The sequence below is a fragment of the Aphelocoma coerulescens genome, chromosome 5, assembly GCF_041296385.1.
Source record: "Aphelocoma coerulescens isolate FSJ_1873_10779 chromosome 5, UR_Acoe_1.0, whole genome shotgun sequence".
Lineage (NCBI taxonomy): Eukaryota > Metazoa > Chordata > Aves > Passeriformes > Corvidae > Aphelocoma > Aphelocoma coerulescens.
In genome coordinates this window covers 32,666,008-32,689,387 of record NC_091019.1, presented here as the reverse complement: position 1 = coordinate 32,689,387, position 23,380 = coordinate 32,666,008, and the positions used below count along the sequence as shown (strand labels likewise).

Below are 23,380 nucleotides of genomic sequence, written 5' to 3'. Positions count from 1 at the left end.
CTTTTTCTGGCGTAGGTTTTTTTTTCCTTTTTAGCACTTGCAGCAAAAATGAATGAAACATTCTCAGTATTCTGTATTATATAGGCTTATCTCATATTACATCAACCGAAAGGGCAAGGGCCAGTGCAATATAAAAAAATCTCAGAAAAGGTTTAAGAATCCAGGTTTCAAATTAGAATTTTGTCCCATTTCACACTCCCATTCCTTCAGACTTACCCTTACTTAACTTCAAAAGGTTCCCAAAGAAACAGACTTGAAAAAGATTCTTAGATGGCTAAAAGTAATAGAGGTTAAGCACAGAAACATTCTTAGAAATCTTAGTCGGCAGCTACGTGAGGCTGTAAGTAACTAAAAACCTTTTAAAAGGTGGCTGATGCTTCTCATTTTAAGGCTGACATTTTGGTTTTTCAATTAGAACCTGGACAGCATGTCTAGGTGTTAAAAATGGTGCACCTCGGGGTGCAGACAAGGGGCTTCATGACATAGCAAAGCAGGAATACCTGGTGCTTGCAGCCTCTGCCAGAACAGGGACTCCTGCAGTGCCCTGTGAAAAATGTACACTCAGTTAAGGGAAATTGTTGTTTGTGACACAAGTATTTCAGGTACAGTTACAAACTTAAAAGTGCAGCTACTAAAATAATTCTCCAGCTAACAATTTTGTATTGATACTCAGTAACCACAGCTCATTTTGGCTCAGAAGCAAATCCTATGGCAGAGAGTGAATGAGAAAATTGTGGATGTCACTAACTTTGGCTCCAGGATAAGGAAAGGATAGCTCTTCCACAAGGGAGCCCAAAGAACACCATCACCACCCCCTTTGAAGTTTAGAGGCGTGGAACACTTCTCCATATGGGGACAGGCTAAGAGCACTACAATTGCTCATTCTGGAGAAGAGAAGGCTTTGGGGAAACCTGATTGTGGCCTTTCAGTAAGGGGGGCTTACAAAAAAGACACAGACAAACTTTTTAGCAGTCTGTAGCAACAGGACAAGGGCTGACAGTTTTAAACTAAAAGAGGGTAGATTTAGACAAGGTATAAGAAAAGCTTTTTATAAAATGAGGATGGTGACACACTGGCCCAAGTTGCCCAGAAAGCTGGTGGATGCCCCCATCCCTGGGAACATTCAAGGTCAGGTTGGATGGGGCTCTGAGCAATCAGATCTGCTTGAAGATCTTCCTCCACCTTGCAGGACTGTTGGACTAAAAGACCTTCGAAAGTCTCTTCCAATCCAAACTGTTACATGATTCTATGAAACACAGGAATACAAAGCAGATTAGCAGTGTCACTCCTGTTCAGCATTCAGAGAGGAGGAGCAAGCTGACATTCCAATTTTCAGGGTAACATCCCAACTGTCCACAGTACACATATGCCTGGATCCATAACTCAAATAGCCCATTTTCACAAGCAGTCTTTCTAGGCTATAAACATTACTATTTATTTGTCCATGTACTATTTGTGGCCATGGGGTTTAGAGCAAACCAAGACTTGAATATATTACATCTTCTAAAATGATGGGTTCAGTTACTACACAAGGAAACTGTCAGGAGACGGCCATGTCATGAGAAGAGGATTGTGCTTTTAACAGTCTCCTCTCACGTAAGTCAGTGCAGTGCATTGCATACTTGTGTCCTGGCATGTACTGACCAAATACTTGTATGCCAAAGTCTTACAGAACTTTCCCTCTAGCAAGCATTTCCAAAAAAACAGTAGAAGATATTTCTATTCTAAAACTAGCTTGTTATTTTTACTAAAACATGAGCTTCTGTTCCTACCCTATCCTCCACAAAATAATATCCCACTGAGAAAGATTTCAGCCTTGGAAATGGGAGAAGACAGTGGCCTGAATTTAATGAACATGAATTAAAATTCAGATTTTTATTTTTCCATTGCCCCTCCCAGCATAAATAGATGGGACACAATTTTCCTGCAGTATCCACAATACAGACAGTCCACAAAATTACTGTTTAAATGAAATTTTTTAATTTGTTCTCCCCACCCATTTTTTAAACTTAAGAGTAAACCAGAATCCCTAATTCTAGCTCTCCCATAGCGTATCTTCTTTGAAAACATTTATCATATGCCTAACCCCTCTACATGGAAAATCAGCAATCTTGAGTAGATCAGTCAACTTTAATATTCCTTGAGAAGACTCCCATAAATTGCTGCAAAAGTCTGTGTCATAAATATTCTAAGTTGTGGTTTATGCAGAGTGAGAAGCTGTAGACAGGAGAGGATAAATCCCAGGACTCAGGAAATGCAGTGTAAACTACAGCCAAGCTGAGTGCTGTTCTACTTAAGAAATTAAAGGAACAAAGCTTGTAGAGATTGTAAGGTACAACAAGGGTTGTACTTGTGCCAAGCTCTTTGGCATATAGTCTTAGGTAACAGAGAAGGGCAAGGCAAAACATACCATTTTTGTGCAACTTCATTCACAACAATCCTTCAACTATATTACTTAAATATTTAATACGCAAAAAAACACTTATGTAAGGCCACTTTCTTCCCTGTGAGGGTGGTGAGGCACTGGAACAGGTTGCCAGAGAAGTTGTGGATGCCCCATCCCTGTAATTGCTTAAAGCCAGGTTGGATGGAGCTTAGAGCAACCTGGTCTAGCAGAAAGTGCCCCTGCCTGTGGCAGGGGGCTGGAACTAGGTGATCTTTAAGGTCCCTTCCAATCCAAATGACTCCATGATTCTGTGATTCTATACTGCATAGGATAGGATCCAAGCATATCGACTGGATAGGAATACTTATGAACAGTGGGGAGACAGCTGAGACTAGCTGTAAACCCTAGCTTTGTGTCCTTTGACTTTTTCCTATGATCTGCATAGAATACAGACAGTTAAACAAAAAAACATTTCATCAAGCCTCTGACAGAAATCGATGCCGACACTTCCAAAGGAGCAATATAAATCGTTGTTACAGCAGCGGTTCCCAGAGTTACAGTACACGGTGCACCAGTGATCTCTCAAAATCCAAACCTTGTACTTGCTTCCAAGTGCCTTGTACTTCCTTGACCAAAAAGAGACCTACAATCCCAAAAAAAGACCTACAATCCCAAACTCTGGACCAGACTTTTTCATGTGAGTCATGGGAAACGCAATTAAGTTAAATGATGACCAAACTATCCCATAATACAACAAACACTTAAGCATATCTAGATTTCTCCCATATAAGGTCAATAAAACTAACGAGGATTCTAGAATTTTCCGTTCTGAGAAGAAAGTACTCATCATTTAATTAATTTTGGTATGCTTTCACATCCAGTTTGAATTTCAGTTGCACATTTATTTTTATGATTTATACCAAATTAGTCCTGTAAACCTTGGCTCTGAATATGCTAGCATAAATTTAATTTCACAGTAAAATTCAGTAAGAATATGTTCTTTTTGGTATAAAAAAAAGGTGTAAATTTGTGGTGCCAGTATATAGGAAAAAAACCCACCCTTTTTGCCTCTAAATAGAATATACTTAACAGCTAGAAACAATCCAAAATACAACTTTGGATGCAACTCCGGCAGAGTCAATTTATTTTGGTCGTATTTTTTGAAGATCCCTTTTTAATGGCTATGTACGTACTATGTGAGTTAAAGCTGGAAAACGTGTAAATATAGTTTATAGGGGTTTCTTTTTTCCCTTACGGCTTCCTTAGTCATATCCTACCTTTGCACAGAATCAACCACTTTGTGGTAGCTCTGAAAAACATGAAGGTCACTTAAGTTTCTGTTCAAAGCAAGTAACTTCAAGAGAGACATCGTGACTTGGCAGCTGAAGGCAGAAGCAAGCAGTGTGCGCTCATCTCATCTGAATCTCTTCGCTGCTGTGCTATCAGACAGAAGAGGGTTGGAGAGGGTGTCCTCGTTAGTTCTGTACATCAGCAGGAATACCTGTGTTCAGGTGCTCACAGACTGTTCAAGTAGGCTCATCTGTACACTGTTCCTGGCAGCAGCTCACTTGAACAATATTGTGGAACCAAAGGCACTGTACAGTATCTAAACCACTATTTTTCGCTTGGTGTGTCAGTTCAGAAACACAAAGGAATTAATTTAAAGGGAAAAGTCTATCTCATAGGAGACTAAACCTTCAATAAAAGCACTGAAGCTTCAATAAAATAATACCAAAAAGTGCTCAAAAAACCCCAGTTCTCAAAAAACTCCCAACAATCAACCTTCTCATGTAGGAACAGAGATAGTCTGATCTTTCAAATGTAATATAAAAACATAATACAGTTAAAAAAATGCACAAGCACACTTACAGATTAGGAATGCTTTCCTTAATCAGCATTAAACATCTAAAAACATATATGCATTTCTTTTCTTCTCTTAGTGTGTAAGTTAATGCCTGAGCCCTATCTTGAGGCATGTGAAAATATACTTGCTACCCCCATACAAACAACTCCAGTTTCCAGAAACCAACAGCAAGAAAATATACATTAACATTTTTTCTCACTGAGAATAATCAAGAATATAAAATGAAACCAAAAAGTCTGCAGTTTTTAACCCTAAAAATGGTTTAAATTATGTTTTAAAAATTCATTTTGATTTACAGTACATATCTGGTTTTTACAGAAATTTATTAAGTACTGAAACAAATTTTGGCTTTTTCGTGTCTTTTTGAACAGAAACAATTTTTAGAATCCAGTGTGAACTTAGAAAAATTGTTTTCAGTGCTCTGAAAATGCATTTCTACAAATAAACTACCACCAAATTCTAATAACTGTCATCTTAAAATCTGCACGTGTTGAAGGAATTAACACTTCTCATTCTACAGTTCCCATTGCATTTAAGTAAAAATACTTTCCACACTGACATCTAGTGAAGTTTTACAGTAAGAAGAAAAATCATATTCTAATACTTTGTACTTACGAAAGGCTTTAATATTCCAAATTACTTACACTTTAAATTACTAGAATTTGCAACACACTTGTACATCACACACTACTTTCTTTTAAAGGTATTTTGCCACTATTTTTAATAAATAACATGTTTATCTGTCAAAGGGTCAGACATTCTGATGGGTATATTAGAGAAAGTTACAATGGTAAAATCTGGTGTAATTAATATATGAATAGCGAAGTTATTGTTTTCCTTATAAAGGCTTAACATCCAACATCAACAAAACAATTTAACTAAAATCAGTGGGAATTATGAATACAGAATATTTTAATTCATACATTTTAAATATTAGTAAAACAAATCACCTGTCTTCTCTAAGCAGTATCCAAAAAGCCTGTATTCATACATTTGCTCTGTAATCAATGAAGAAAGGAAGGTTCCTCTGGGAATACCCAATTAGCCTGCTGCCCTGAATCATCCCAGAGCTTAGGCTTGGTAGGCTGTACAGACAGCACACAGAGTCTTTGAGTGTTTAGAAATGGAGGCACTGTTAAGGAGAGCACGTGAATTCCTTGAGCCCAGAGTTGCCCATCTACTCACAACAGGCACAAGATACAACCTCAGATACCTTCTACTCTCCTTGAGCTGTGCTCCAGAGAGGCAAGAATGATGCTCTACCAGCTACAACATCAATTTCAGAACTTACTAAGGTTCTAAAGGCAAAGTCTCATTTTTATGCCTCATCAAAAAAAAAAGGCAGTTAAGCACTGCTTGACATAACATACAGGAGGCTCAGTGCTGACTCTGGGGAAAATGCATCACCTACTGAATGACAAGCAAACCAATAAATGCTTTCTGCAGTGACAGATACTTGAAGAGAGACACATAACTCATTTCCCCCCCCCCCCCCCCCGCATTTGTTGGTTTTACTCTAGATATGAGTTTGGGCTCTGCTTGCTCAGACTGCCATATAGCTGCAGTTTGCAACAGCACCATTTGGCTTCAAATGAGGCTTCAAGCCTCAAAACACAAAGGAAAACAAAGGGAAGGTCCATTTAGACAGAAATTGCACTTAAAATGGAAGCATGCCTGGGCAAAAGGTTTTCAACATTTTCTTTGTAAAAATGATAGTGATCTAGAAGTCCAAAAAATCCTAGGGACTGGGAGCCCAGCACTTCCGTTTGAGCTTCAACCTGCTGACATCACGGCTATTGGCTTTTCAAGATGAGTCTGGAAAGCTAGATGTTTTCTGGGGTTTGAGGGAGGTGTTGGGAAAAACAGCTGGATATTAAATTACATTTTGGCTTAAAGCTGCCTGAAGCTATGTTACACACTTGTAATCACTTCAATTGCAAGGCAAAAATACCAGTAATTAATAGCGGCAATGTGACAGGATTTAAATAAACCAAACAGAATTCTTGGTAGTATATAAAATGTAAATATCTGAAAGCTATCAACATTTTATGCACTGAAATTAGTTCCACTTGCAATGGCATCAGAATGAGTATCTCCAGTTAATAACCTTCTCTTCATCTGAATCTAATCCTGACAATAGAACCACCATCGAGAAGTAAAAAATGGAAAAATTGCTTCTGTTTAAAACAAGGAACTCTTAATACAATACACAGTGCAAGTATTTCATCACAAAGAGGCTCAATAATCTGAAGTAATATCTTAACTCCAAGTCATCCTACAGTACTGTAAGCTGCCTGTGGTGACAATAAGCACTGTGTTTAGGTGGATCCAAGCACTGGAAACCGTTCAGAAGTATACACAGTGTCAGCCTCAGAATGTGGCAACAAAAATCTTACTGAATCCCAGAGTTCACTCTGGTTTTGCTTTTTACAGAAAAATGGTGGTTTATATACTAAACTGAAAGGATGTCTGAAAAAAGAAAACATACATCTCTGTCTGGTATCACAGCAAATTCAGTAAGCAGCTCTTCACAGACAATGTAGAGAAGTCATCTGAGCTCAAGTAAAATGGATTAGCTTTTGCTGAAATCAGTGCAAAAACATGAACCGAACACTAGCAGCTGAACCTCAAAACTCTTCAAGAATAGCATGGATAAAGAGTTCATTTCCATACAATCCCTCTGGACTGAACTGAAACGAGAAAAAAAACATCTGAACATCTGGTACCACCACAATACTGGGTATGAGAACCTCTTGCTACCCTTTCATTTTTGTGCCACGTTGCAGGACTGAAATTACTACCTTGGATAGTTCTGAACCACGGTCAAAAAATGCAACAAGTTCCAAATTCCGCCTGCAAAGAGAAACGAAGTCACTGTAAGGGTACCTGCTTAGCCATCATTAAGGAGCCAATCTGCCTGACTAAATAACCAATTCGAAACCACTCCACTAAGCAGGCCATGCCTGAAAGCAAAGTCTGCTTTAATTCAGTAAAATATGCTTCATGATATAAAGGTAATTGACTGACAAAGACTTTTTTTTTCTCACCTATAAGCAATCCTAAATGTATGCCTCTCACATTCTCTATAGCACCAAACAACATTTCAGTGTATTATCTTCTTAATTTTTGGAGGACCTAGGGCCAAGCTCAGTAATGAATTTAGTCTTTGAAAATCAACTATATGTACTTACACAAGGAAATTAGACAGTTTATCATTAGACTTGAGACCCAGGCCAACCTGACCTGCTGAAGGAAAAGAAGAAAAAAAAAATCACCAACGTCAATTCCTTGCCATGCAGTGCTTGTGTAATTAGCTTACTGAAACCAATTAAACACATGAAGGTGCAGTTATAAATAAATAAATGCTAAAATGCTAGATGAGAAGACTTGATTATTCTGCCAAGTTCAGTGACAGATGCTAAAATGATTCCACATTCCTTGGCTGAGAGGTTTAGAAAGGATACCCTTCCCATCCAAAATATTCCACCAGACACCAACTGAAGATATTCTGATTTTGTTCACACTCAAATCAAGCAGGATGTTTTTAATACAAACTCCTATGGAATCAGATTCTCCAGAATACAGGAATACCTCAGGCACAAACAACAGATTAAATAAGAGTTCCTCTGCCTTCAAGCCATTTCCTAGTTTGCCAATGAAGCTCCAGCAAAAGAGTATCTAGGGCGAGCTTCATCTCACCTAATTTTATTCATCTGAACTTTTGGCTTGAAGCATGAAGTCTCTATTTAGGCTCTTCCTCCCATCAGTGGTAGATGGGCATTCCTTGAGAAAGTTAAGTCCCACTTAAAGATATATATCCAAAAACCCTATAAATTGTCTGCACCTCAAAGTTATGTAGAGGTTTATCTCACCTGTTATTCACTGGTCAAATAAAATATAACTATATTCATACACTAAGGAAGATAATTGTCTCACTGCAGAGGGGTAATAATAAAATCTCAAACTCAATCTCTCTACTTTTCAATCCATCAAAAGAGGAAAACATATTTCTCAAGTATCTATTTTAAAATTGAATTAAACCTCTGTTGGGGCATTTCCTCTCAAAGCTCTTCTGTGGACTGCCTGGATAGCTATCTCAAACCAGGCATTTCATTTAAGACAATGGAAAAATGAGCAAGATGAAATCCTGACTTAGTGCACAGCATCACAAACGTACATTTAGATTTAACTGAGCAAATACTGAAATTTCACTTCCCTATCTTTAATAATACAGATAACCCATTTAGAGTCTTTTAACTATTAACAGTGGAAATTTAAATTGACCTTAACATTTGTAGGGGGTGTTTGCACACCAGGAAGCCTAGAGGATGAGTGTAAATTCATCTAAATCCATTTGGAATAAAATAAAGCAGAAAGCCTGCAGAGCACACAAGGTAATTGAGTGCATAGGACAATCTGGGCTGGAAGCCTCAAGTTCATTAATTGTCATTAGAACACGGTGGACTTTGCCAGTCCAGTCTAATCACAATGACTTGGCCTATCCACATTACTCCTTGAAATGGTGAAGTCCATCAAGTTTTGGTCAGACTGAGGATCTTGGGGAACACCAAGGTGTAATAGGATTTCAAACACAGATGCTTATCCACTAAGAACTGCAGTAAGTATATCTTGCAGTTTTCAGTCAATAGAAGAGTTTGTGGAAGAAAATTAAAAACACACCTTTTCATCATGCTACCTAGTTCAGTTTAATTCTTAGTATCTTTGATTGCCTTTCAAATAGAGCAAATACTGGTTTTAACACAGAAGCAAGTATTCAAATAAGATAAACAAGTCAGCTTGCAGTAAACCAGCTTCATCTAGTAGCTCACAGTACGTGTAGTGAAGGAGACAATCTGCTGACATTCCACAAATCTAAGTAAAAAAAAAATCACACAATTTGTGTAATTTTAAACACTACAGACATATTCAGAGGTTTAAGTGATGCTGTGTCAAAATTTTCACCTCATATGAAAGACATTATTTAAAGAAAAAAATGATGCCACATATAGAAACATGACATTATTCATAAGCCATACTAACATTACACTAAACACTGAAGTTACATTTTATTCTGTAATGCTTCTTTTTCTGAAAACAAACAACAGAACAAGCTAAAGAAACAAACCAAACTTCTGTTGGGGCACAGAAATCCTGTCCAGAAGGACTCCATAGGCAGGTAAAATAGAAGCAATGACCAACAGGCAATTTCCACTGCACTGCTTCAGGACATGCCCATATGTGCAACTCCCATAGACATACCTGAGGCAGTATATCTAAGGACAGCAATATGAAAGTGCCAGCCAGCAACAAGGCACAGCCTTGTCCAGTCACTTGCCGATGTATTCCCTTTTTGGGTGGATGTCGAACCTCATTTAAACACTGTGCTGCTGCTGCAGTTGCAACCATCTCGAGTCAACAGCGTGAAACTCTTTGCACATAAGTGTGAAACTTGTGTGAGAACAGAGCAATGTTGCGACAGCAACACAAAAGCATTCTAATAGGCAGATACCACCTCTCAACAATCCACTTACAGCAATGAGAAAATACTGGACTGACTTCCTACACCTGGGCTGAGGCAAATGCCAGGTCTCATGGAAAATGGTCAATTCTCTGCTGCTATCTCTTCCTAGCTATTTCACCCTGACCCAAACACTTGAATTAGCCGATCTCACCTGAGGAAATTTTTTAATACTAATAGGAATGTAAATAATTCCATTTATTTGAATTAATTAACTTTCCTATTTCCTATGTAAAGTAGAGCAGCATTAATTACCTATTCTACAGGCTAAGAAAATGAGATAGGCAGAGAGGGAGGTAACTGAAGAAAGAACCTGAACAAGACTGATATAAAACTTCCAGTGAGATCAGTGTGTGTTACTTAAATCATGTGCTGCTGTGGGTCACCTGACACCCACTCATGAGATTAAAGACACAATGTTAAAGAACAGCACTAGGGACCAACCAGCAATATTCTAAACCCGTAAAACTGAGTATAACCAACCAGACAGTCAATGCACTTACATCACTATCGAGCCCCAGTATGAGAACTGCTGTAAAGCAGAAAAGTCAGACTGCCATAAGTGATCATGTTAACCTTCTTTTCCACTCCTCATTCTTTCGCTTTTCAAAGGACAGCAAGGTTTCCAGAATAATTTGCACACCACATGCGCTCTTTTTCCCAATTCAAGGTCCAGGATCACAAAATGAAAGCTGAGCTACTCACAGTTACATAATTTCCTGAATTAGGACCTTAAGACAAAGCAAATGAACAATAAATGAAGATTAACAACGGCAACACTAACACTCTACATGTGTCAATAAGCAATGCCTCATGGGTAACTACATGCCAGTCAGCTAGCCAAAAACACTTGCTAAGAAATTTTAAAGGCAATCTTCAGTCTGCATAAAGCAGGCTTTACACTCCTAGTGTGCTTACTGAGTATGCTTCCAACCACCACCACCACTCCTTTAATACTCTTTCTGGGTTTACAGCGTTATTGCTCATAGAGAATGGTGAAAGAACAGGTCAGGAACTTTCATTTTCATCTGGATTTTAACTCCTGGAATGCGATGAAACAGTCATACATATTTAAATGCACAACTAATTCGAGGGTAAAACTCATTGAGGAGAAATTGAAATTTTGTCTTTTTGGCTCTTTACTGCCTCTACTTTCTACCTCATTAAGACAGAAAACATTAGTATTATTTCTTAGCATTCTACTTTTGGGGTGTGCTCACTTTGCACAAGACAAAGGAAAAGTGAACAGGATCTTCATAGTTTGTAAAGAGATAAGTATGTAACACTATCATACATAACCCACAGCAGGAAATATTTGCAGACTTCAAATGCTAATTTATGTTTTGTTTCCTAACAAAATCATATAGAGATTTCAGCTTTCTTAGAAGTGCTTCTGCTACACATTACCCTGGAGGAGCTCAGTCCTCTCCCATCCCAAAAGTCTGAGAACCTGCCTTGCAATGATACTTCTTCAACAGAGTCATTTTGGAGCTTAAAAACTCTCTTACTCTAAAAAGTTTGCTGATGGGGGGAAAGCATAAACTTTTCCAGGTAGTTAATATGTCACTTCCCTTCAATTCTCTACAGTAGCTATTAGCCAACAGTACAGACTACACCCCATGTTCCAAGATTCTTATATCCAAAACTAAACCTGAATCAGCAAGCCTCTACAATGACAACGAGTACACAGCAAATAAAAATAATTGATTGTTATATAGATGAAAAAAACATTTTCTGTATATTTAAAAGAAATAAAATTTTCTGTAAAAAACTATAAATTAAATAAGCATTGCCAATTACATACATGAGAAGACAAAGAAAGGGCCTAGTCTTCCATTTATGAATAAAGGCATCTGGAACAATGCCTATACAAACCTACTAATTTCTTTGTTAATTCCACCTTGTTTTCCCATAAGCATACCTGATTTTCTGTAACCAATTTTGATCTGCATAAATTCTTCCCAGAAAGGGAACAATTACCTAACCGAATGATTTCTCCATTAATGGACATTTTGGCAAGAACAGATAATGGAGAAATCCTTGATTAGTTTCAGGAGAATTCTGACTAGCATAAACAGGCCTTACATGAGTCAGAGCCTCAGAGCAAGCTTCCTTTAAATGCAGGACATTCATTGTGCTGAGGGAATATGACTGATCTCGGTATCCTGAGAAGATCAAAGTGTAGCCAAAATGTTTTTTTGCTTTTGCAAGAGATGGGCACATCTGAGGCCCTGATACCCAAAGATGTTATTCTAAATGGATGAAATACCTGCTCTTTAGATACTAATAGCCCCTCTTCAACTGCAGCTCTAGGCTCTGTCTCTCTCTGTCCTATGCATTGGCTGAGCTGCAGTCCTAGATCCCAAGACACAGCCCAAATGAACAAGAGGACACAATCCTTTTGCAGCCCCTTCTCAGCCCCACTCCATCTACAGCTCTAGGCTCCCTCTCCCAACCCTAACATTAGCCCCAGCCCAATGCATCGCAACCAAATCATACTCCCTCAAAGGTCCAAACCACCATTTTCTCTTGAATTTTAATTCCTTTATCAGGGAATGTTCTTCAAAACTTAGTTTGACATCAATAACATAGACATTATTACTAATGCAGCTTTTTTCATTAAGCCACAAGAACCCAAAGTGGCAGCTAGCCCCTCAGCCACTGAAACACAGACTACATAGCTGCAGTTCTACTGTAGTGCTGCCTTTGAATACCACTGTTCACTGAGCAGTTAATGTGGTTTCCCTCTAAGCACAGTGTGAAATTAAGAGTGAAAAAGGAAAAGAACAGGTACTTTTGAATGCAAAGGATCATAGTTTGGCACCTGAAATGTATTAGAGGATTTACCACAAAAGGATTAAGTTCTGTCTTTTTAGCAGTTGAATTGGCAAGAAAACAAATTCAGGAATCATGCTTACAAAAGGTGACATACTAGAGTTTGCACATCCTTAAAGTATAATCAAAAAAGATAGGCACTCAGGTGTTATGAATCCTAGCCTGCTTTAAGATAGGTTAAATTTGTGCAACCTCCATTTTTTCAGTAAAATGTAAAAAATAATCCTACCTTTTCTGACAGTAGGACTATGAAGCTTAATTCATTTAAATTCTGTGAAAGCCTTTTGAGCTCCTTGTATTGAAATTATTATTTAATTAAATATTCTCATTATTCTGAAGGAGCAGCTGTAACAAAAAAAAAATCTTATTTCTTTTATTGCACATTGCATTTTGCATGTAACTGTCCAGCCCGCCAAAAAGAGCACTAGTCCATCTGTCCCTGTTCTGATAAGGATTTACGATAGTCAAACTATGTTATATGAGAAAAGCATCAGGGTTTTAACAGCACTTTTAAATTCCTTATATTAATTTTCCTGAGTTTCATGTACATTTTAAACTAGATTTGTTTATCCATTAAAATACATTCTAGTCTCCTTTGCTCTCTTATTTAGTGAATTAGAATGGTTTTTAACTTTATTTTTATGGACATAGAAACAGAAATGAACGGAACACATTGCTTTGATTTCCCCGTCCACAAACAAGCCCAAAGCTGGTGTTGCTAGTTCTGAGCCAATACTGCACTGTTCTTCACTTAAATGTCATCTACTTCTGAATAATATCACAAGGAAAAGAAAAAGAAAACATAAAAGAGATGCTGCAGACTTAAGTAATAGTGGTTAGAGCATAACTCAGTTCTCTTTCAGCTTTCCAGTTTAAGAACTCCAGAGTGAAGTAGCTTCCACTCAGAGCTCTCGTGTACTACTGACTAGTTCAGTGATGCTTCCCTTGAATATAAATGCTGGGACAAAGAGCCTCATAGATCTGAATTAGTACAACTATTAACAGTGTTTTTCCCTGGGTTGCGGTCACAGTGCAGATTATGGGGGTCAAATGCAATACACTGAGTATGAATCTGACCAAAGAACTAACAGAAACACAGCAGGCAAATTCTTGCCCCTGTTGTGATCCCCATCTAGTTGGAGAAAAAAGGCTCCAAGTGGTCCTAAAAGACTAGAAATGATAGAAAAAAGCTACCCAGAAGACAGCACTGGAGCAAAGATTTGTAAGATTACTCTCCCTGGTCCACAGGTTCTGTCATATACACTTCTGAGCAGGAGTGGCCACATGATGCGTGGAAGGCCATAGCCAGGTATGCAACACAGAGAACAATGAGGAATGATTAAAATAATTTACATGGTCCACAAGTGTCTAAAACAAAAAAAGGGGATCTCCAAACTCAACAGCTCAGGATCTCAAAGATTTTACCCCAGTAGAAAGCCACAACAGCCAGAGTCCTGAACAATATTTTTCTTGTATATAAAGTGGTCTTTAAAAAAGCTTTGTGCAATCTGCAAGTCAGCAGCTCTGAGACCAGAAAGTCTCTCTGCATTGCAATAGCAGAGCTGCATACTACCAAACTAGGGAAAGCAAGCCAATATTACTTTCTGCTGAACTGACGTGCTCCCTTCAGATCATTTCATATGCAATTTGGAATGAGTGTTACACTTGGAGGTGTAAGTAGCACTAGTAAACATGTTATTTCCCTCGGACAGAAAGTTTCAGGTAATTTAAAGAAAAGCTTCTTACATACAGTATATTCTGACACAATGGGTAGAGACTAGCTCCTGTTTCTTTCACAAGGCTTAAAGAACAGGATGTAGCACAATGTCAAAGGTATCTGCTTGTCTCAGTCAATGCAAAGCCGAGCCCCACAAACCATCTAACATTATATACTCACTGCCAGGTATTGTTTGAAAATCAAACCTTTTAAAATACCAGTTTCCTTAGTCTAAATTGGACACAGTACCCTTGTAGTAATCTCCTTCTAGATGTGCTACACTTCCTTCTCAGGATTCAGAACTGCCACTTACAATCAACCAAAGGAACAAAATGTTTCTATTATTTATGTTGATTTTTTCACGGATGGTGAAAGGATTCATCATCATGTCAGCCCTTTATTGTTACCTACTCTGCCTACTACCTATGAGACTCAGCTGTAGCTCAGGGCCAAGCAGTGAAAGGCAAATCCCCTACACCAAGTTTGCTTGTCCTATCAATTCTTTAGAAAGCAGCATGTAGGCATAATGAAATGAAAACCAAAGAAAACCATTTAAACTACCTTGCCATGTAGTTTGTGAACATCATATCTTATCTGAGCAAATTCACGGAGTCCAAAAGATCCTCCAATGAGATAGAGCTGAAAACAAAATGAAAACAGATGTGTTAGGGAAAAGAACGCTTTGCACACCTACAATAAATACTGTGCATACTGACTCAATTCATTTACCGAGGGACTCTACTATCTTCCCAACAGAAACACCAGGAGCTGAAGGAAATAATACACTGGAAGATAAGTACGGGTGCTTTCTTCCACTCTCTGGGCCTGGATTTCACACATTTCCTCCTTCATACAAAGACAGCTGCTACATGACTCAGACTTTCTAGGGACTTCCTCTTCTCTCCTCTTACCCCTTCTTTTCCCTCCCCATGTGGTTTCCTGACATAATGACAGAAAAGGAACCTTTACCTCACTGCCACAGGTTTTATTCTCATAAATTTTCAAACTCTATGGGGAAGTAACAATGCCACACTGACTTATTCTGATGTCTGTGGGTAACAGATCTAATTAAGCTTCTGAACAGACTGTGAGTGTAGCTATAGTTCAATAATATATTATCACCCAGGCTAAGAAATTATATCCAGCACACCTACCCTTTTATTACTCCTTAGTTATCCTGCAATTTCCTCTATGCCTGTGAAGCTTAAGTATTATAAAGGGAGAAATGGGGGGGCTTCATATCCACATAAAAAATCATTATATTATTCTTTCTTATGACAGACTGATATCACAAAACTGTGTATGTATTTTTACTATTAGAAATGGATGGACCATCCAAAGATCAAGTATTGTTTAAAAAAAGAAGATACTCGAAAATTAGCTTAGAAATCTAGCTACTTTGTGTAAGTCAGGTCCCTTGCTACTGCTCTGACCTGACAGTGTCTGCTGTTCTCTGTTAATGCAGATGCACAGGAGGCCAAAGAGTGTCACATCTAAAGATGCACATCTAAGGAAGGGGGAAGCATGAGGAAGCTCTAAGGACCTGAGTGAAGGTAAAAAAAAAAAAAAACCAAACAAAACCCACCACCACCACCCTCTTTCATCATGCAACTTTGCTTTTACAGTCCTTCATTACAGGCTGTTGTTGAACTGCTGTTTTCTACACACTGCTGGCTGATTTCTTACTACATATTAGGTTTGCAGCAATGGCCTGTGTCCAAGAATTGTTATAATTATGCTGCACAGGTAGACAAAGTGCATGTTCTTTCCAAAAAGTAGAAGTTCATGTCACTGTGGCCACAAAGAATTAGAAATTAGAAACAAAACCCCGCCTTCTACAGTTATTCATTCTCAAAGTTGCAGGACTGCATTATTTCCCACCAGGCAGGTAAAACTACTCACAACCATGTGAACACTCTCTCCACACACACTTAGATGCTGGTAAGGTACAGACTGGTACCCCAGAACTGATGTACTCTGTCCAAAGAAGAAGAAACCCTTCACCAATAGCCAGGAGTTAAAGGTTCCAGAGCCTCTTTCTGGCCCTTTCAATAAGCCTTAAAATCTAGCTGATAATTAGAAACAAATAGACACAAATTTTGCAATATGAACACCCAGTTGCAAGGCCACATACCACTGATTTCAGAAAGCCAATCAGAAAATCATCATATGGTACCAAGTCCAGCAACTAGGAATATGAATGACCAAAAACTGGATGGCCTCATACTTGTGCCATAACTGCTTCAAGGGATTAATGATGATCTTGCAGATATTGAATCATCAAAATACTCGGTAGAAAAAAAAAGAGGAAAGAAAAGTCTTCCTTGTATCAGTATTTTTGTAAGAAAAAATAACAGAAAGCAGAACATAAAGTGTTCAAAATGGTTAAAAAGAACCTGAACATTAGTCAAGATTTATTCAATCAAATCAGAAGATTTTTCAGATGAAGATATGGTAGCATGTAATGCTGAAAATCTCAATGATCAGACTGTAATTGAATTTTAACATGGCTGACGCCTCAGCATTAATTTTCATTAGCTGATCTTCTTTAATTCCTAACAAGTATTATGTTAATTAACAGCCACTGTGTTAATAAACTTCAAGTCCTAATAAACACAAATCTGAGATGCTATAGACAAGTTTATGGATGTTACAAACCAGAGTTTATTGCCTTTTTTTCATATTAGTATGTTGTCAAAGAATGTCTACGGCAGGGCAAAAGCAACTGCACTAGAAATGGTTCAGTTGTTAAACCAGGCAGAAAGCAGCAATTACTTGTGACATCAATTAAAAACTAATTTGCCCAACAATAGACTTGCATGGAGTATATCCTGTTATGAGATGCAATATGAACAACTGGAAGACTTTGGCTTACAAAGCCATGCTGCAAGCTGAGAATGAAATATTACATTCTTTAGCTTTAAAACTCTGTAATGTGCACTGCAACTAAGGAAAATCCAGTTGAAGGTTGTTGCATGAATTAAGTCACGTGCTACTAATTTTGTCTTATCACATCCTATCATGTGTTTGACAGTAACCATCCATGACACAGTGCACTTTACATTTGCAGCTACACACAGTAAAGAAGTTGATACACACACACCTCTCATTTCCTGTTTTGGAATTCAGGTTTTGGCCTGACACTGCAGTTTTACTCACAATTCCTTGGTACTACCAAGAGGAAAAAACCCACTTGGTTTGTGATGTACTTTTGCTCTTCGTACAGCAGGAGCCGCGTAACAAGCCTGGCAAATTGGCACATTTAGCTTAGCAGGCATTACCAGTACAGTTGCCTTTACATTTACAATACTGCAATGGCTGACTTATCTTACCATGAAACATCAGTTAAGCTCCATCAGAGACAAAGCACATTGATGCAAGAAAGTACAAATGCTGCTGAAATATTACACAGTGTAATGCTGGAAGGTTAAGACCAAGATTAAATAATTTTGCAAAGTACAGAATACACACAAAGAATATAAATAATAAGTTTACAAGTCTACTTGACCAATGTTCTAAAGAACCAAACATGATGTCTGAATTCATTGCAAAACCAGACCAGAATCAGTCATATTCAGTGCTTATTTAATCAACCAACAGCATGTCAATATAGTCAGCTGACAGCCCTGAGCATGAATTGCATTCATCTACACAAGCCAGAGCAGCAATGGACAGCTATTCAGTCAATTACCTTTTTGAAAACTGTGTTCAAAAGCCAATAAAAGAAGGTATAAATGAATTTATGCAACTGTAATACCATTAAAGGTAGCACAGGACTCAGTGACTGACAGTGCATTGAGTAGAAATACTAGTCTTGGCTTTAACTGTTTCCTTTGTCTTCTGTTGCAGTATGAGGGAAGATGTTCTCATTACCTTAATTTCAGTTAGCTGTATTTACAGACAACAGTGAACCAGCAAGAGTCACCAGTCAAAATAATTAGGAGCAGCATAAGACTCAAAATTTCCAGCACCATTATTGGTTTGTTGGCTTTGCACAGTCTGTATGTCTCACATACTTTTCTAGTTCCCAAAGCTGTAAAACAGAGATAATCTCTACACTCCTTGCAAAATGCTCTTCAGTTAAAAAAGCACTACAATGGACAAATTTGCCAAAACCAACAGTGAAGTCCAGCATGTTCCATCCACTAGTCTAGGCATAAAGAGACAGTAGAAGTTATTCAGGATGCCAAATAAATATAAGTTAGGTTGGCAACATTCTAATGAAGTCAGGATCAAGTTCACTCTCCTGTTAACTGAAGGGGGAAAAGTAATATCACATATAATAAAAATTTAAATATTTTTTTCATTACAATTTTAGAATCATACAGATACTTAATGTACATGATAAAATATTAAGGCACTGGCATTTGAAGGATACTCAAGCTGGAAAGTTCATATATACCTGCATTCTTTTATTGTGAGAGAACTATTCATTTTATTTGCTTCATAATGCAGAGAAAAAAACATTATGTAGTGAACATCATCTATCTAGTTACTTGAATGCTCTCAGCAGATTGATGAAATGATAGTAACTTCTCATTTCTTCCTTTACACCAGAAGTTTAACTTAGGGAGGCAAAAATCATTAACCATACTAGTTAGCCAGCACTTAACACCAAAGCAAACAGCTTAACAGCACTGCTAGCACAACCCCCATTAAAGATCCCACATTGGATTATTCCTTTATATTTCAGTGAGTACACAAAAAAATCCCTACAATGTTGTAATGCAATTATGCATGCATGGAAGACTTGCATGTTCCAAAACAAAATGAAAGATAGGATGTGACATAAGAGCACCATCTGTCACATACACTCAGCAACCTCAATAAACATTTTATGTAAAAAAATGACATAAAATTCTCTTTAATAACATTATTTTTAAAATTCTATTTGTTCACATCTCCATTGGGAAGTATGTTATGCAATCAGTTATAGATGGCATCAGACTGATCCCTTGAACTGCATCTTAGGATGGGAAATACTTGTATTTGTCACCAACTAGAGTGGGTGGTCACTGAGGGCTCATAACAGCAGAACTTACAGCAGATCCCTTTTTTAGCTTCCTGCATAATCTAAAGCGGCCAACTTCAGTTCATTGGGTTAACAAAAGAGTAAGAAACTGCTTCTCTGGCAGCACCAGCAATTTGCAATGTCATAGGCATCCCTGTTGTTAGAGAAAGCCATCCTACTACAGTAGCAGTTGTGAAAGAGATTATTACAAAGCCACAAATCCCTAAATTAACCAAATCACAATGTTTAGTGCTGGCAACACAGATCATGCAGTGGTAGAAGATGTTATGATACATATACAAAGAAGGAACATGGTAATTTTCTAACCTCTTCTTCAAGACTGCTGCTGCAGAACTCTCCAGCTATTCATCATGAGCTTCAAAACTAGAGCTGTAGTGAATTATTTTAGTTCAGTTTGCAGTGATCACAGCAAAGAGAGTTTTGGGGTTTCTTTTTTAAAAAACTGTCAGATGTGCAGTGCACAACTGGTGAAAGATGGCAATTTGGCAGTCCAGAAGACTGAAATCTCTTTTCTTTTCTCTAAATAAAAGTAGCAGGGCAAATTGCCAGTCCCAGAAAAGACCAGGCAAGTCATCTTAACCTGAAGCGCCCCCCTCTGCCAGCTCTAACTCTGAAAAGTTTATTTCCTACAGCCATTCCTGCACTTGGCTCTAACGCTGAAACTGTGGAGAAGAGAGAAAAACAGTGCAAAGTCTTCTCAGAAACTTACTAAATCCTCTCTTCACCTTCAATGGAAGCAAAAGAGAGCCTACCTTTACTTCTTGTCTGCAAAAAATGGAAATAACTTTTAGTTCGCACCAGAGGTCTCCTTTGGGGGAAAACAGAAACCAAACCCATGCATCCATCAGGAGTTATTTCATTCAAAGGCACATCAAGGAAGCGAATGGTCTGACTTAATGAATATGCTAGAATCACACATTGTAGAAGGCTGAACTGCATTACATTCAAAAATGGATGACATATAGCAGTAGATGACCACATGGATACCATGCTGGCATTCAGGAAGAGCAGCTGGTATAAACTGGAGCCAATTGTAACTGACTGATAAAGCAGAGTGTAGTTTGCACAGCATGTAGAACATGTGCAGAATATTAAACTTGGCCCAAGGTATCAGGCTAATTGGTTTGGTGTAAGACCATGTTCAAAGCAATGATTTTAAAGATTGCAAATATGAATGGCTACAGGCCAGAGAACAAAAAAAAATCCTGTCCATAACCTTTCAATCTTACTATTCAATGTCTATGAGAAAACAAAACCTTTGTTTGTTAAAATGTCCAGTTCATAATAGGTTTTAAACCAAAGAAAATGCATGTAAGAGAAACCAATCTAAGAATAATACAGAAGAGATAGAAAACCATATGTTCCTCAATGTGAGCATGAGCAAAAAAGGGCATTTTCAGCCACAGCATTGTCATTTTGCATTACACACATTGCTTGGGCTGGTCAGACAGCAAGGGAATTTCACTCTGCAGCTGCAGCTCTTCAAAATCCAAGTCTGCTGTGGTAGTGAAGCTGCAGTTTCTGAACACCACCTTCATTTTCTCCATAAGCTTCTAAAAACCAAACTTTCAATTCCTTATTAAAATTATAATTTCTACTACTCACAGATTCAAATCTATCCAAGGTAAACTACAATGAGAAACTGTTTACATCTTGTGGCAAGCTGGTGTCCTTCTGATGTGTTAGGCCCTGCTCAAAACTGCAATAAACTGAAACCTGCATGAAAGAACATAAAAAGAAATCACAATAAGTGTTATTTTCCTCTTGCTAATCCTGGGCAGGGAATGAAGATTAAATGTTCTGTAGAATAAACAGGAATCTTACACTTTTACCATCACAATCCCTTGAAGAAGTTGGAGGCCTAGAGCAGGACTAAACACACAGAGTGAAAACAGGCAAGTTTGTACTTCTCTTTCTGTTCCGAGGCTCCACAGAGAACCTCAGTTCCCCCAAGTGCCATATTAGACCATTCTAATAGCATTAAACAATGCAAATACACTCTTTATGTGTTGAAATGAAACAGAGCGGAAATCTGAAGTATTAAAGAGTGCCTATTTCTTTGTCTCATATATCTGGAAAACTGTTCTTGAAGATTAAGAACGAAAAATGGAAAACTCAGAAGTTTTAAGACCTAACAGTCAACTGAAAGATGGAAGTCAGCTAATTCAGACTGCTCAAACTGGAGTCCACAGAAGCCCATTCAGCCTGAACACTGGCTTCCACACCAGCACAAGCAGTTCCAGGGGTGGTTTTGTCTGGAACAGCTCCACACTGTGGATTCAAATACACACAGATGAACAGGAGATGCAGAGCAGAAGCACAGCAGGAGCCGAAGATGCATCTCATCATAGGCCTAGAGACCCAATATGTATAATACAGGCTACTGAAGCATAAAAACAGCACTCTGTTATTCTCTGATTGGGAGCAACAACTTCTAAATTCTAAAAACAGTTTTGTATTTATTGCTCTTCTAGGCTGCAAATGTAATACTTGTGACTTTTACAGGCAATCACAACTTATCTACAAATACTAGAAGTCAGAATTATCTTCTCATGGGTGAAAGTTAACTTCTATTCATCTCTCAAAAATGTATTAACATCTAAATCAACTGTTCTGCATATGTCAAATTTTATTGTAAAGTTACATGAAGTAATAGATATTAATAAAAGTCATGCAATTCAGTATTATGAATTGTTCAAGGCAATAATGTGAAAGATGTTAGCAATAACACTGACATATCTAAAAGTGAAAAATGCTGATTGCAGTAATCCTTCTTCAAACAGTATCAGAAGATAATATAGTAACAGTTTCTACTCATAGACACTGATAGCAACAATAAGATCTCAGAATCGTGATTACTCCCGAGAAAAATTTTCCATATTTCCAGTGTTCATAGCCTTTTTTTACAGGCAGGTCTTCCAGAATCTGTGGGGAAAAGTGTGCCTTGTATTTAGCACACCCCAGGACTCCAAATTCAGCAGTTTTTTATGACATGAACTAGAAATGTTCAATTTAAAGAAATCTATGAAAATTTAACCCATTAATCCTGTAAACTTTCACTTTAAGTAACTCACAGGACAACAAAATATCGTTTTATATATCTGCAAAACATTTCTGGGCATCAGTCCTTGCTCCCAAGTGACCCTGACTTCATACCGGTGAACAAAACTAATCCATGGACATGTAATTTCATGTCCTGATGTCTGGAAAAGTTGCTTTGGTTTTGTTTGTCAAAACAACTGGCTCATTAATGAGAGCCTGAGATGCCACTGACCTTCTCTAATGGTGCCTGGAAGCACTGACCACATTGCTGCAGCATTGTTAGGGCCTTGTTCTAATCTGACCTTTTTTCTTGTCCTGTACATGACACACATTCTTGGTGCCCCTTGATGAAGTGTTTATCAAAGTAAACTTGCACTGTTCAAGGCAGCAGTGTAGATGGCATTGTAGTACAGCCTGTGGTAATAATCACTGGTGGAAATAGATTTTAGGAGCATATTAACAGAAAAATCTTGCACTACTCAAAGCAACCTGTACCTTCTCCTGTGGCAACACGAGGCATGCCATGTAAAACACCAAAGACAAGATCCAGGAGAAGCAAAGTACATGTAAAAGCAGTCATTACAGGATGAGGGGGGAAAAAAACCCACAAAACTCCAGAAAAATGAAATGAAGTCAAAATCTAGAGCAGTAGATATGGAGAATGTTGCAATATAGTGTAAATCTGAAAACCTGCATTACTAGATACACAGTGCAATATACTTATGTTAGAAGTGCAATAAAAATTATCAAATGAACCATAAACTCTATTTTCTTTCTGCTATAATGTCACTTCAGATACTCAGAACATAATTTTTCCCCTGTAACATACTGACAGAACTGGAACTGAATCTATACATTCATTTTGCAGCTTAAAGAGTTAGAAAAATCCTTGCCTTGAATCAGATGGAAACACAACCACAAAGGCAAGTCTTGGAAAGTGGTGTGAGCATATGAAACAATACGGGGGTTTTTAACATGTGTTCTAC

The 23,380-nt window shown here is 37.9% G+C and overlaps 1 protein-coding gene across 3 annotated transcripts in view; it reads right to left on the bottom strand.

The window, feature by feature from the left end:
* COX16 (cytochrome c oxidase assembly factor COX16) overlaps positions 1 to 23,380 on the bottom strand; it is a 46,652-nt gene that overhangs the window by 17,696 nt on the left and 5,576 nt on the right. The window contains exons 2-4 of one of the 3 annotated variants that reach the window (XM_069017552.1): positions 14,882 to 14,959; positions 3,664 to 3,825; positions 501 to 544 (exon numbers count right to left, since the gene is read on the bottom strand). In XM_069017552.1, the coding sequence (XP_068873653.1) occupies positions 501 to 544; positions 3,664 to 3,706 (87 nt within the window). In that variant the 5' untranslated portion in view covers positions 3,707 to 3,825; positions 14,882 to 14,959. The remainder of the gene's footprint in view (positions 1 to 500; positions 545 to 3,663; positions 3,826 to 14,881; positions 14,960 to 23,380) is intronic. The other 2 variants (XM_069017553.1, XM_069017551.1) reach the window with 2 other exon arrangements.